The 13,447-nt window shown below is 47.1% G+C and overlaps 1 protein-coding gene across 1 annotated transcript; it reads right to left on the bottom strand.

Annotated features, from left to right (window-relative positions):
- Nucleotides 1-8,472: 8,472 nt before the first annotated feature.
- Nucleotides 8,473-12,234, bottom strand: RPL19 (ribosomal protein L19). Its single transcript, XM_006832545.1, has 6 exons — nt 12,209-12,234; nt 11,261-11,367; nt 10,052-10,174; nt 9,489-9,609; nt 9,072-9,182; nt 8,473-8,667 (listed from the first exon to the last, which is right to left on the bottom strand). The coding sequence occupies exons 1-6, from the start codon at nt 12,211-12,213 to the stop codon at nt 8,544-8,546; spliced, it is 591 nt and encodes a 196-aa protein (XP_006832608.1). The 5' UTR covers nt 12,214-12,234; the 3' UTR covers nt 8,473-8,543.
- Nucleotides 12,235-13,447: the final 1,213 nt, after the last annotated feature.

Here is a 13,447-nt window from a genome sequence, read left to right as displayed (position 1 = left end):
CTGGCGTGACATGGCAGAAGTCCCCCGAAGCATCCCAAGAATCCAGAATCTGGGGAGTTTATGAGAGAAGACGCTGGGAGAGCCATAACGGAGAAGGATGTTGAAAGGACCAGAGAAAGAGGGAGGAGGCTCTTGGGGGTACGCAGGAAGGAAAGCTGGTGGGGTCGCCGACCACCTGAGTCGCCAGGGGGCGGGCGCAGACCTCTGCACGTCGTGTCAGGACCATTCCTGCCCGCCCAGAAGTGCCTCCGAGATCGGCCAGCCTCGCCTCCGCACTCCCAAGCCGGTGACAGAAACGCTTGCTGTGGCGGGGACAGTGGCGGACCGCGAGGCCCTGAGATGACTCAATTACTCCCGTCATCGGGAGCCTGCCCAGAGGGGGCGGCAGCGCCATGCTCCTCCCGCAGCCATGCCCGCCGCCCACCCGCTCTTTCGCTCAGCAGAGCCGCGTCTTTCCACTCCGCCTTCCCAGCTGCGTCATTGCCACGGCGGGCACGTCCAGTGCTATTTATAGGCGAGGGGAGCTGGAAGGCAGGCAAAGGAGGGCTGCAGGGGTGCCAAGGTATTGCGGGTCTGCTAGGATGCACAAGACTGGGTGTCTGTTCCTCCTGGTAGGCATCCCCTCTCCACCCAGTTCTGGTTTCCAGGCCGCACCACCCCCCAACCCCGAATAATGTAGACCAAGGAGAACAACAGTCTGGGTCCTCCTGCTTGAACTTTCATTGGGCCCCTTCACTCCCGGAAGGCCCAAGAACCTTTGAGGTGGCAGTGAAGAGGGAGTCACAAACCCAGTCTGAATGTTTAGAGTAGGGGAAAGTCCGGAAAGTGGTGGGGTCCCTTTTCACAAATGAATTCATGGGGCACAGAGAGTGTGGCTTATCCAAACTCATGTACATTATATGCCCCTTTCATAGATGAACAAATTGAGGCCTGGCGATGGCTAATGATTTGCCCAAGGTCATCCAGCAAGGTAGTGGTTAAGCATATCTCTTACCTTCAAGTTCAGTCTTTCCCCATGCTACACTGGCTCCCTCAGTGCCTCAATCCAAGACATACTGAAATGCTGGGCTCAGGGCTCCAGCAATCCAGTCGCTCACCACATTGGAGACAGTGCTAGCCTTGCAGCCAAAATTTATGCTTGCTCTCACTTGTGTGGGCCACCAGCTGGTCTGGACCCCCACCTACTCCCCAGCCTGTTTGCCGCTCTGCTGAGCACAGCAGCTTTGTCAGGTGGCTGAACCACTGACAACATGCTCACAGCCTGAGGGTTAGGAACAGCTGCTGCTCCAACTTTAGCCTCTGCTTTCTTCTGTACCCACTCTGGGGGTGGCTGGATCAGCAACACCATTGGTCTGGGCCAGAGGATGTCCAGAAAACTGCTGGTGGTGCCAACCCTTCATTTGACTATGTTGTCTCTGACCACACATGCCCCCACCTCAGCTTGAGTTTAACCTGGCATGGATTGTGTAGGATAAAGGCAACCTAGCCTTAAGGAAGATGCAAACTAAGGAAGGAGAGAATCAGAGAGACATGGAGGACTAAAAGGCAGAGAGATGGATAAGCCCCTCTGTGCAATTTGCTGGAGTCACCCAACTTGGGGGGCTACTCCCTACTACCCATTTATATCCTTTAACTGAGCACTCAGGGTAGGCTGAGGCACTGCTGACCCAGTACAAGGAAGGCAGCTGTACGTCTAACCTCAGCCCTTCTTGTGCTTTGGGGAGAGCTAGCCACCTGGAAGGAGGCCGGAGGATCCTGTAAGCCCTTTGCCAACACATAGCCCTACAGCAACTGTACTCAGCATCTTTGCAGCATCCTCCTCTAAATTACACCCTCCCACGTCTGGAGACTGCAGACCACGAATCAGAAATGAGTGCTGGGCATGTGCAATGCTGAGATGTGGCAGGGGCAGTGCCCCTCTGGTCTCAGTTTCCTTATCTAAAAAAGGACAAGTTGTGCTTGCTGAGGACCACAGACCCCCTGAAAGGGTCTGTAAAATGATAGCATGAGAACAGTTGTATGGTACTAACAGGAAAGACACATGTTTTCATCAGATCTTCATACTGCTTTAGGACCTGGACAAGACCTAGTATTTGATGGAAATGGGCCGCTCCCTGGCACTGCCCTGGGAAGGATTCACAGGCCCATAGTGGAAAGAGGTTAACCACCAGGCCAAGTGTGAGACTCAGGAAGAAGTCACGGAACCCAAGGCTTCCTAAGAGGTAGGCACTTACACCCCCATCTCTCCCTTCCCCTTAAAAATAAAGCAGTTGTTGGAGTGGCTAGAAGAACAGAAGATACTTTTTGAAAGAAAGACCAACAGGAAAAATACAAAACAGCAGTCTGACTGATTACTACAAGAACAAGCAAGTAGCTCGTCCAGGAGACATCAAGGCAAGTGGTCAGGTACCCTCAGGGCAAACTCCTTTCCAAGATTAAGACTCAAAGGGAATACGCGAGCAGACACATGCTCTGACTAGTGACCACATTGGTCACGGATAAAGGGAAGTGAGGGAAAAATAGCACTGAAGCTGTGAGCTAAACCCTACCATGTTCAATAGACTTCTATGAACCCGGGTGGAGACTTGGTTGGCCAGCAGTTTAGCAAGACCTGGGGACTCCTGGGCCCAGAGTCAGTGACACAGCCACAGAGGACTAGAGTGGAGAATGAAGCATCCAGCTGATAAGAAGAGAGGGCATATGCACAAGAACACCCACACTTGCAATGGCCGGATGATCAGAGCTTAACTAGAAGAAGAAAGAAGAGGAATAAAAGAGTAACCTGATACAATTTGATGAACTTGACCTACACTTATGGATGCAGTAGCTCAAAAGAGGGAACAAATCTTTACAGCAAGGATCATTCCCACCCACACAGAGTAGACAGGGATGGGCAACTTGGACATTGGCTACCCAAAATGCGGGGGGCTACAACAAAGGCAAGAAGTGACTGGCTTACAAGCATTCAAGAGGTAGCCTAGATCCAGAGGACGTGGAGGAAGTTAGAATCTCCACTGAGTAGTATCCAATCTGTTTGGGCAGGACTGATTAAAAGAAATGGGGCTAGGTCTCTTGTGGTACAATAGTAAATAATTACTATCAGGACTGACTGTGAGGGTTGGAAATGTAAAGCTAGAAGTTTTGTAGCAAAAGGAAGGAAGTGGTTGACTTTGTAGGCCAGGAGTGGAGACCCCTGGGACCATCAAGGGAGAAGAGCAAAGTGCGGGAAATAGTGATGCCAGAGATGGAAACAGAGACTATGACATAGAAAGATGGAGCGGCTGGGTACTCTAGGCCCAGAGGGAGAGGGGCTGTGTGCTGAGGACCAGGGCAGGTGTGGGGGGGGCAGGCTTGCAGGATATACCCTTTGGTTGGTTGATGATGAATGGAAGGGATTGTAACCATGGCAATGTAACGATATACAATAGGATGAATGTAAAGCTAATGTTCTCCCATGTAAACTATAACATAATTCATAATAAAACAGTTAAATAAATAAATAAATAAAGCAGTTGTGGGTCAGTAGCCTAACACCTGAAACAACTGGTGAGAGAACAGCGCCATCTCCTGGTCCAGGTTAGAACAGCGCCATCTCCAGGTCCAGGTTAGAAGCTGGTTGCCCTATGCAGGCTCTGGAGCCGCTCCAGCTTTCCTTCTATTTGAGGGTGGAGGGAGCGGGTTGGCCTTCAGCACCCTCTATCTCCAGAGCAAACCTAAGAAGTAGATGTCCCATGCACCAAGCTTGGCGGTTGGTCAAGGTCTTTCATTGTGTATGTCTCAGATCCTCACTTCAAATGGCAGTCTTTAAGTAAAAGGTGAAGGATAAAACACCCACTGGCTGCTATACAGATAACCAGGGAATGTAGAAATTAATGTTCTCTCATTTCAGGCTCTGACGCACACAGATGGGGGTAGGGGAGGGGTCCTGAATAAGACATTTCTTATTCAGTCTGGGCTTCCCTCCATTCTGCTGTCCAGTTTTCCCATGCAGAACTGCACAGAGAAGACAATAAAGGCAGAGCTAGAGGGGGATCTGTTAGGCCCAAACCTGCTTAAGTCTTACTGTTCCCACTTCGATGTAGCCCTTTCTCATCTTCCCAGTAGAGATCCAGAAGGCCTCCTACCGGTCTTCTCATGGACCACTCTAGGAGTTCTTGGAAGAAGGGTGGAGGGTAGAAAGGTAGCCAGGTGAGTGCCTACAGGGCAGGTGCTTTCTCTACCCAACTTTCCTCTCCAACCTGTCTCTACAATGCAGACTTCTCACCTGAGTCATCGGTTATCTGTCTGATCTTTCCAACCTACCTGGGTGTCTGCTTCCAAAAACCAGCATCTACTCAAGATAGCCAAAACCCATTAGTCACTCTCTACCCAGTCAGTTCCTTTGATCTCCAAAAGGATCTCATCTAGAGGGGCCTACAATCACCAAGAAAGAAGAGCCACAAGTGGTGTGTACCCTTTGGACCTGGTGTCTCTGCATTATGAAGCATCTAGATTCAGGGGAAGATTGATGTCAAGACATATGATTATCTCCATGAAATGCTGGGTCTACAGATACTGAAAGAAGACTAGAACCATTCTCCAGAACCAGTGCTCTGAATTCAGATTTTTACCTCTGGTAGCGTAGTGGTTACGAATCGGGCTGCGAACCTTAAGGTCAGCAGTTCGAAACTGCCAGCTGCTCTGAGGGAGAAAGATGAAGCATTCTACTCCTGTAAAGATTTTCAGCCTTGGAAACCCTGTACAGGGTCACTATGGGTTGGAACCGACTCAATGGCACTTAACAACAACAACAAACTGGAGTCCTGGTATGTAGCGCTGTGGGTTAACCCACTGGACTGCAAAGGTCAGTGGTTTAAGCTCACAGCCACTCCTTGGAAACCCTGTACAGAGTGGCTATGGGTCGGAATCAACTTTATAGCACTCAACAACAAACTGGAGTCCTCGTGGGGTACTTACTGTTAACTACAAAGTTGGTAGTTCAAACCCACCAGTTTCTCCTTGGAAACCTGTATAGGGTTGCTATGAGTTGGAAACCAACTCAATGGCACGTAACAACAACAAACTGTGAGAGAAAGATGCAGGTTTCTACTCACATACAGATTTACAGTCTCAGAAACCTATACAAAGTTACTATGAATCAGCCTGACTCAACAGTACCTAAAAACAACAAACTCTGAGAGAGTAAATTTCTGCTTGCTAAAGACATCCACTTGTGGTATTTGTTATAGCAACACTAGATAACTCAGACAGAATTTGGTACCAGGAGTGGGGTGCTGCTTTTGGCTTTAGAATCGTATAATGATTAGAGGCTGAAAGAGTACTGTTGATGTTAAGTGTCGACCTTCTGGTTAGTAGTCCAGTGCTTATTCTACGACGCCATGCCAGGACTCCAGGAAGAGAACGAGAATACTAAATCACCTAATAGTAAAAGCCTAGATTGCCTTGAAGAGACTACTGATGGATTATGGATGTCAAAGGCAATTCTGACGAGGATGCAGGAGGACGTAAGGAGAGCTGTAACACAGAGGCAGTGGCAGAAAAACAACAGTAGCAGAACCAGAAGACCAATGCAAGACAGCGTGGGAGAGACAATGCAAGACAGAGTGAGGAACTGAGTGCTTTCCTGTAGGAGGCTTCCTGGAAGATTGGGGTGCCTCTGGGGACTTGTCATTGGAGTTAGGGTTTCTGATCCACATAGCTAGAGAGCTAAGTGCCTTCAGGCCAAGGCTTATGGTACAATGGAGTGCCTCTGAACACATTGATAACAGCTAAAAATCCTTGTAACACTTGCTCAAGTGAACCTCTTCTAGGGAACCAGGAAGCCGAAGCTGAAGAGACAAGGAGGATCGGAAACAGAGCTGCTTTATTCTCAAAAGCTATAGCTAAGAACTCTAGGTTCTCGAAGGGTAGATCCATGGTCTCTGAGATTACTATATGTGGTCCACAATTTCCTAGGTTTCAAAGAGTTGGATCGTCACCAAATAGTTTCTGGAATGTATGGCTGCCATTAAAATGAGGCCCCACCAGGAACTATTAGGGCACGACTGCCATGACTGAAAGGAGTTCTGGTAGTGTAGTGGTTATGATTCAGGCTGCGAACCACAAGGGCAGCAGTTCGAAACTACCAGCTGTTCTGCGGGAGAAAGATGAGGTGGTCTGCTCCCGTAAAGATTTATAGCCTCAGAAACCCTGTGCAGGGTCACTATGAGTTGGAACCAACTCCATGGCACATAACAAGAAGCCATGACTGAGGGGGCAGAACAGGGCCTGCTGGGCCGAGAAAGTGAGGGTCACCACCCAGATGGTTTATAATGGGGCTGTCCAAAACGGAAGGAGCAGAGTTGCCATTCCAGTGGGTCTAGGGGCCTCTATCCAGAATCCAGAGTGCATGGCCTACACCCAGTTTGGAAGGCAGAGTCATTGCCTGGATGGCCTTAGAGAACAGAGAATTCTTGTTAAGCTTTGAGAGTTAATGTAAATTTTCTGTTGGGTTTTGAACTTGCTCTGTGCTTGTTCTCTTTTCTCCAACTGCTCCCATTTTAATGGAAACATCTACCTGCAGCCTGAGCCTGTCTCACCATTGTACTTTGGAAGCAGAAGTCTTAGTGTGGAGCTATAGAATAAGCGCTGGACTGCAAGGTTGTTTTGAATCACAAAGTAGATGGTTCAAACTTACAAGCCACTCCTCGGAAACCCTATAAAGGGTCTCTAGGAGTTGGAACCAATTTGACAGTGGCGCTGGGGGCTAATGCATCAGATTGGAATGTCATTTGAACTGCAAGGTCGGTGGTTCAAGCTCACCAGCTGCTCTTTGGAAACCCTATAAAGGGCTGGTATGGGTCAGAATCGACTCGATGGCACTCAACTGGTTTGATACTGTGGGCTAATGCATGAGATATCGAAGTCTTTTGAATTGCCAGGTTGGTAGTTCAAGCTTACCAGCTACTCCTTGGGAACCTTGTACCGTCACTATGGGTCTGAATCGGCTAGATGGCACTTAATAACTTCTTATTCTAGATTCACCTAGTATCTTAAGCCAGGTTTTCTAGAAAAGCAGACTCAGTGAAACATATGTATGTAGAGTCCTGTTGTGGCGATGTGGGCTAATGTGTCAGACTGTGAAGTTGTTGGAACTGCAAGGTCAGTGGTTCAAGCTCACAAGCTGCTCCTTGGAAACCCTATACAGGGTCACTATGGGTCAGAATCAACTCCACAGCACCTTAACATTAAACATCTGAAAATCCTGGCCTAATCAAGTTGACACAAAACTTTTACGCACATGAAGAGAAATTTTGCCCCAGGTTGGAATTTGGACTTGGAAGACTTTAGGTATTAAGTTCAGACAATGTTTTGCATTTAATAAGGACATGCGTTTTGGAGGGGGCAAAAGGTAGAACGCCATGGATTAAATTGTGTCCCCTCAAAACGTGTCTACTTGGCTGGGCCATGATTCCCAATGGTTTGACAGGTAATAACGATCCCCCATGTGATCTGATATAGTAACACAAATAAACAGATTAATCCCATCACAGCTCTGATCTAAGGGCAGTTTCGAGGGATGTGGACGGCAATACCTTGTTATTTTACCAAATGAGATGTAGGACAAGTATAATGTTAAGGCTCAAACCCTCCAGTAGCCACTCCTTGGAGGTGACCCTTCTCTGAAAGCAGATTAAAAATCTTACCTAGTTCTCCAAAACCTGCAGATCAAGCCAGGTATCTTCCCTAGTCCTACTTCACTTCCTAACAATTTGAATCCATTTTTCCACCAATGCCATCACCTTAGTTTGCTCTGTGAATTTGACACATCTTCAAAATGGAGTTTACAACAGTTTAAAGATTACAGAAGCACTATCAAGTGCTTAAATACTTGGCTTAAACAGCAGGTGCTTTAATGAGCAATTTATTATCAGTTTATACTATCAAATATGTTAACTGGCAAAAAACCTCCATTTGTTAAAGGGGAATACTGGTGAGGCACTGTGGGTTAATGTGCTGATCTTCAAAGTTGGTAGTTCAAGCTCACCAGTTACTCCTCAGAAACCCTATACAGGGCCACTATGAGTTAGAACCGACATTTGTCAAAAGGCTGGCTGAGACATTTTAAAATTTGTTCCCTAGGTAATGAGATATAAACCAGGGGTTAAGTGCCATCAATTCTGACCCATAGCGACCCTGTATAGGGTTTCCAAGGAGCCGATGGTGAACTTGAACTGCCAACCTTGCAGTTCAAATGGCTTTGCAGTCTGGTGCACTAACCCACAGCACCATGTAGGGGAATCAAATTAGTCGTTCCTAGGGGTCAGAACTCACTCAAAGGCACATTAACAACAAGCACTCTGGGGTCTCCTAGCTTATGTTGGAACCCCTACTTTCTTGGACTCTTGTGAGGCCACAGTGATACTCTAAACAGCGAACGTCCATTCACAATGCAGCAAGAAACTTTAAGAAGCTCAGAGACAGGCAAACAATGGCTTGTTTTATTGAATGACTGATCTATGTAATTGCCCAGGCCACTATATACAGACAAGAGCAAGGCAGCTTTATTTCTTGGTCTCTTCCTCCTTGGACAGAGTCTTGATGATCTCTTCTTTCTTTGCCTGGAGCCGTTCCTCACGGCGCTTGCGTGCTTCCTTTGTCTTAGACCTGCGGGCCTCAGCCTGGTCACTGGGTAAGGGAAGAGAAAAGTGCAGCTGCTGAAAAGATGGTACCACATCCCCACACCTCTCTTTTGGAGGCTATTCAGTTAGAGAAATTCAAGTTGCTGGGGCCACCAAGAGCTCCTGCTTTAAGTAATCTACAGTCCCTGTGATGGACAGGTGGCATGTGGGTGTGTATAGAACAGAGAAACACTGGTGTCTTGAATAGAGACATAAGCGCCTCTAACAGATCAACTGTATCTCTGAGCAACTGCATGTCTGTCAAGAATTAGGCATATGCAAATGTGAATGTCTCAGGAAAAACTCATTAAAGCTCTTAATTTTAGTTAAGACCTTTCCCCATAGGTTTCATTTAGGCATAGAGGTCAAAGAACCTGCCCAACAACACCGAGGTCACCCCTTGACACTTACGCCAGGAGCTTCTTGCGAGCCTTGTCTGCTTTCAGCTTGTGGATGTGTTCCATGAGAATCCGCTTGTTCTTAAACACATTTCCCTTTACTTTCAGATATAGGCTGTGATACCTACAGGTAGGAGCAGATGGTCTGTTAAGTGATGGATCATAGTCTGGCCTTCTTCCACTAAGCTTCTCAGTTTCTCTTACCTTACCCTACTGCTGCAAGGACTACTTTCCCCTTTTTATGTACCAGGTTAAGTCTAGGCAGAAGACTTGCCTGGTAGATAAAATTTTAGGCTACCCCGATGGCATATTGACGAGACAAACAACAAAATGGGCCAGAACAGAACAAACTTCCCTCAAAGGTTTAAGGCACATGGCTCCATCCCCAAGTTTAAGCCACCAGAGCAGCAAATCAAGGGAGTGTGCTTACATGTGGCGGTCAATCTTCTTAGATTCGCGGTATCTTCTGAGCAGCCGGCGCAGAATTCTCATCCTCCTCATCCAGGTCACCTTCTCAGGCATTCTAGCATTGGCAGTACCTTTCCGCTTACCTGTAGGGTAGGATGATGGGTTAGGATCTGTCCAGGCCAACTGTATTGCATGCACCTCAGCCTTGAGTCAGTTACTAGAGGTGGTTGATAGGTCAAAATGGTATTAAGCACTAAATGTGAATGCTAAAACTATTTAATTCTTTTTATAAGACTCAGTTTTTGATAAACCAAATAGATTACTTCTCATTTAATCCATGTAGAGTGTAACCATGCTCTGGCACGAAGCAAGGCAGTACAGCATGCTAGAAGGGGCTTTGAGAGTACAAGAGTTAAAGTGAATACTGTTAACTGATGGTACATGGAGTAACTGCAATCACTGTAATGAAACAAAGTATGCTGAATGAAACAAAACAGAAAGAAAAAATCTTGACTATAGTCTTAGCCAAGATATAAGAATTTAGCATATAAGTCATGGAGAAAGGAAAAGAAAGACCACACTTACCTATGCCCATATGCCTGCCCTTCCGGCGGGCTAAGGTATTTTTCCGGCATCGAGCCCGAGAATGGACAGTAACAGGCTTGCGGATGATAAGGCCATCTTTGATCAGTTTCCGGATTTGCTGACCTGAGAAAGCAAACCACCTGGTCAGTAGGGAGAGTAGGTGGCAGTGGAGCCATTTCCCTTAAGCACAGGCTACAACCCGAAGCCGAGACAAGATGGGGCAGAGATGTGGTGGAAAGACCAAAAACTTTTATTTCACTCTATTATATTTAACTTGTTTTAGCCAAACCTCCTCCCACTGAATTGATTCTGACTCACAGCAACCTGACTGTAGAGAACAGGACTACTTCTGCAGAGTGTCTAAGACTCTACAGGAATGGTTAAGTGCTGCTGAGTTGGTTCCAACTCACAGCAACTCTATAGGGTTTCGTATAGTGGTTACTAAGCTTAAATGGCTAACCTTGCAGTCCAGCACACTAACCCACAGCGTCCCATCAGGGCTCCTTAACAGAATAGACAGCCTCATCTTTCTCATGTGGAGTGGCTGATGGGTTTGAACCACCAATCTTGCAATTAGTGGGATTATCTGTTTACGTTTAACCCACTATGCCACCAAGGCTTCTTTAAAATGTTTTACAGTACACTCAAATATTTGGCTATGTGTATATAAAATCAAAATTGTGTATACATGGTATAGTCCTTTAGATTCCACTTGTCTCAATTTATTACCTACTAGTCAAGAAAAGAATGATGTTTTTCTGAGTACATTACTCCATAAGCCCAAATCTGTTTGCCTGGCTGAGAGCTGTTTAACTTTACTGAACTGTTTAACTTTACTGAATATTCATATGCCAACACTACCCTGCTAAAAATTTCAGGTCCCAGCACTCTTTCCCAGTTTATCCCTTTTGGCCAGCCATCTCTACTGGTCAGTCCCAAACTAAAAGTACTGTCTCTAAACACAGCCACTGTTCTTTCACACAGCTATAAAAACATCCATTCCAGAAAGCCATTAATAAATACTGGATGACCTCATTAATTTCCACCCTGTCCTTGTGGAAAATAGCAGGAAAAGGGAACCTCTGGCATTGCCATTATTTTGACTATTCCTCCATTTTATAAGAACCCCAAACTATGAGCTTTCTCAGGTTTGTAGAGTCACATAATTCTCATTCAGGCAGAGGGAAGGGACCCAGACTAAGAACTCACGGGAGTTGGCATTGGCGATTTCATTGGTCTCATTGGGGTCCAACCAGACCTTCTTCTTGCCACAGCGCAGAACACTGGAGGCAAGCCTCTTTTGAAGCCTGAGCATACTGTGGGGTACAGAAAACACAATCAGGTCCTGGCCTCCAAAGTGGGCTTGGTCAGATGGTGAAACATTCACACACATGGAAAGCGGAGGAAATCTGTATATATGCTTACTATTGTGGGGCATATATACCCCTCTACTGCAAGACTTTGAGCACCCAGACCCAGAATAAGGATCTTCTGAACTTAAATATGTACACATTGCTATATGGGGCAAGACCACTCTAGGATGAAGTCCAACTATACCAACCAGTGCCTCAGTTTCCTTTGGAAATGAATTACGATAAAATTAGGGCTTGTGCCTTTTCTGATGTTAAGCTAAAAAAATTAGATTTTAAAGTATCCGAGGCCAGTGGGGGCACCGTCAAGTCCCACTGCTTTCTGGGCCTTATTACAGTAACAGACGACAACTAGGTGGCTTTGGAAGGTGTTATGAGTGGCCACAGCTGGCAAGAGTTCAAGATCTGGGGACCGCCTCACCCTCGGCCGTCAGGCCTGCGCGAGGTATGTCCTACGTCACATGGAAGTAGAAATCTGCTCGGCTGTAGACACCGCGAGTAAGGGGGCAGCGGCCTAGTCCCCGCTTACCCCCTTTGCTCAGCGGACGTGAGTCGCCCCGAGACACCGTGGAGCGCAGCCCTATTTCGTGTCTCGAGCTCCCAGGACGCTACCCTACCCCCATCCTCTCGGAACCGGGGCCTAGTGTGCTTCAGTCTACCCCAAGTTCTGGAACCGGTTTCTTCAGGGCTGCTGCCATCTCAACTCCCTTTTCTGGGGCCGCGGCACCACGCTCCGCGGTTCCCGCCAACCCAAGGAAGACCAGACCAGAGACCCGCGAACCCTCACCTCATGGCTGCGGCCGCAGCGCCGAAAGGAAAGAACTCGCTCTGGCCTGGCTCCTCCCACTACCTGTGACGGGGAGAGCCCATCCCCCGATTTGTTTTTCCCGAATTTAGGTCAAGTTCTTCGCCTTCCGCCAACACAAACGCACTTATATTCTCAGTTCAGACCTAAGATAATGTAAGCTTAATTATAAATAAGCATTATACTTTAAGAAATATAAAATATGCCCCTCCCATAGAGCAAAGTGGTACAGCCCGGCTTCCTGTTAGGCAAGCGCACAAGGGTACTTGATCACGTGGATAATGGGAGACGGAAGTCAGCAGCTTCGCAGGCGTGGTTAAGGGAATTTTTAAGACAGTGGCCTACTATTGGCAGGCTTCCGGTATTTTCTGGAAGGCTGTTTTACTGGGCTGAGTAGTGTAGGTGGTGGAAACTAGGTAAATAGAGAATAAGGAGGACAGATATCTGGCAAAACCAACCTCATATTCATTCTCAAGGTAGATTGGGACCCACCACCCCAAGCGCAAAATAGATAACCAAAAGATTAGCTTGTGTCTTTAGCCAGTGTTGGATTATCCAATAAACAAGGTTTGTTGTTAAGTGCCATGGAGCCGGTTCTGACTCATAGCAACCCTGTATAGGGTTTCTGAGAAGCGGCTGGTGAATCTGAACCACCGACCTTGCATTATCCCACAGTGCCGTGCCAGAACTCCATAAGCAAGGTGGTGATGATGTACCGTGGCTTATTTGTGCCTGGTATGGTACTGTGGGAATGCGCTGGATTGCAAAATTGGTTTCACCTTTTCAAATGTAAGGTTTTTGACAGGGACAGAGTACTCCATATGCGAAGCAAGTACGCGTTTACATCATCTTTACTTAACTGTAGTGAAATTTTCACATGGGTTTCACCACATGCTTATTGGGTAATCCATCCCTACTTTAAGGAGCTCTGGTAGCGTAGTGGTTACGAATTGGGCTGCAAACTGCAAGGTCAGCAGTTCAAAACTACCAGCTGTTCCGCGGGAGAAAGATGAGGCTTTCTGCTCCTGTAAAGATTTACGGCCTCGGAAACCCTGTACAGGGTCGCTATCAGTCAGAACCGACTCCACGGCACATAACCAACCAACCAATCCCCACTTTGGAGTCCTGGTGTGTCGCTGTGGGTTAATGCGCCAGACTGTAAAGCCGTTCAAACTGCATGGTCGGCAGTTCAAGCTCACCAGCTGCTCCTCATAAACCCTA

This window comes from Chrysochloris asiatica, unplaced genomic scaffold, assembly GCF_000296735.1.
Source record: "Chrysochloris asiatica unplaced genomic scaffold, ChrAsi1.0 scaffold00007, whole genome shotgun sequence".
NCBI classification, from domain to species: Eukaryota; Metazoa; Chordata; class Mammalia; order Afrosoricida; family Chrysochloridae; genus Chrysochloris; species Chrysochloris asiatica.
Note: the sequence above shows the minus strand (reverse complement) of the source record. Positions and strands in the feature narration are given on the sequence as shown.

Bases quoted from the DNA above. Each gene is read 5' to 3' on its own strand.
- RPL19 (XM_006832545.1), bottom strand. The intron at 10,175-11,260 runs GTGAGTTCTTAG...TTGCTTTCTCAG, and splicing joins AATCGCCAATGCCAACTCCC to GTCAGCAAATCCGGAAACTG. The intron at 9,610-10,051 runs GTAAGTGTGGTC...CCTACCCTACAG, and splicing joins GGGCAGGCATATGGGCATAG to GTAAGCGGAAAGGTACTGCC.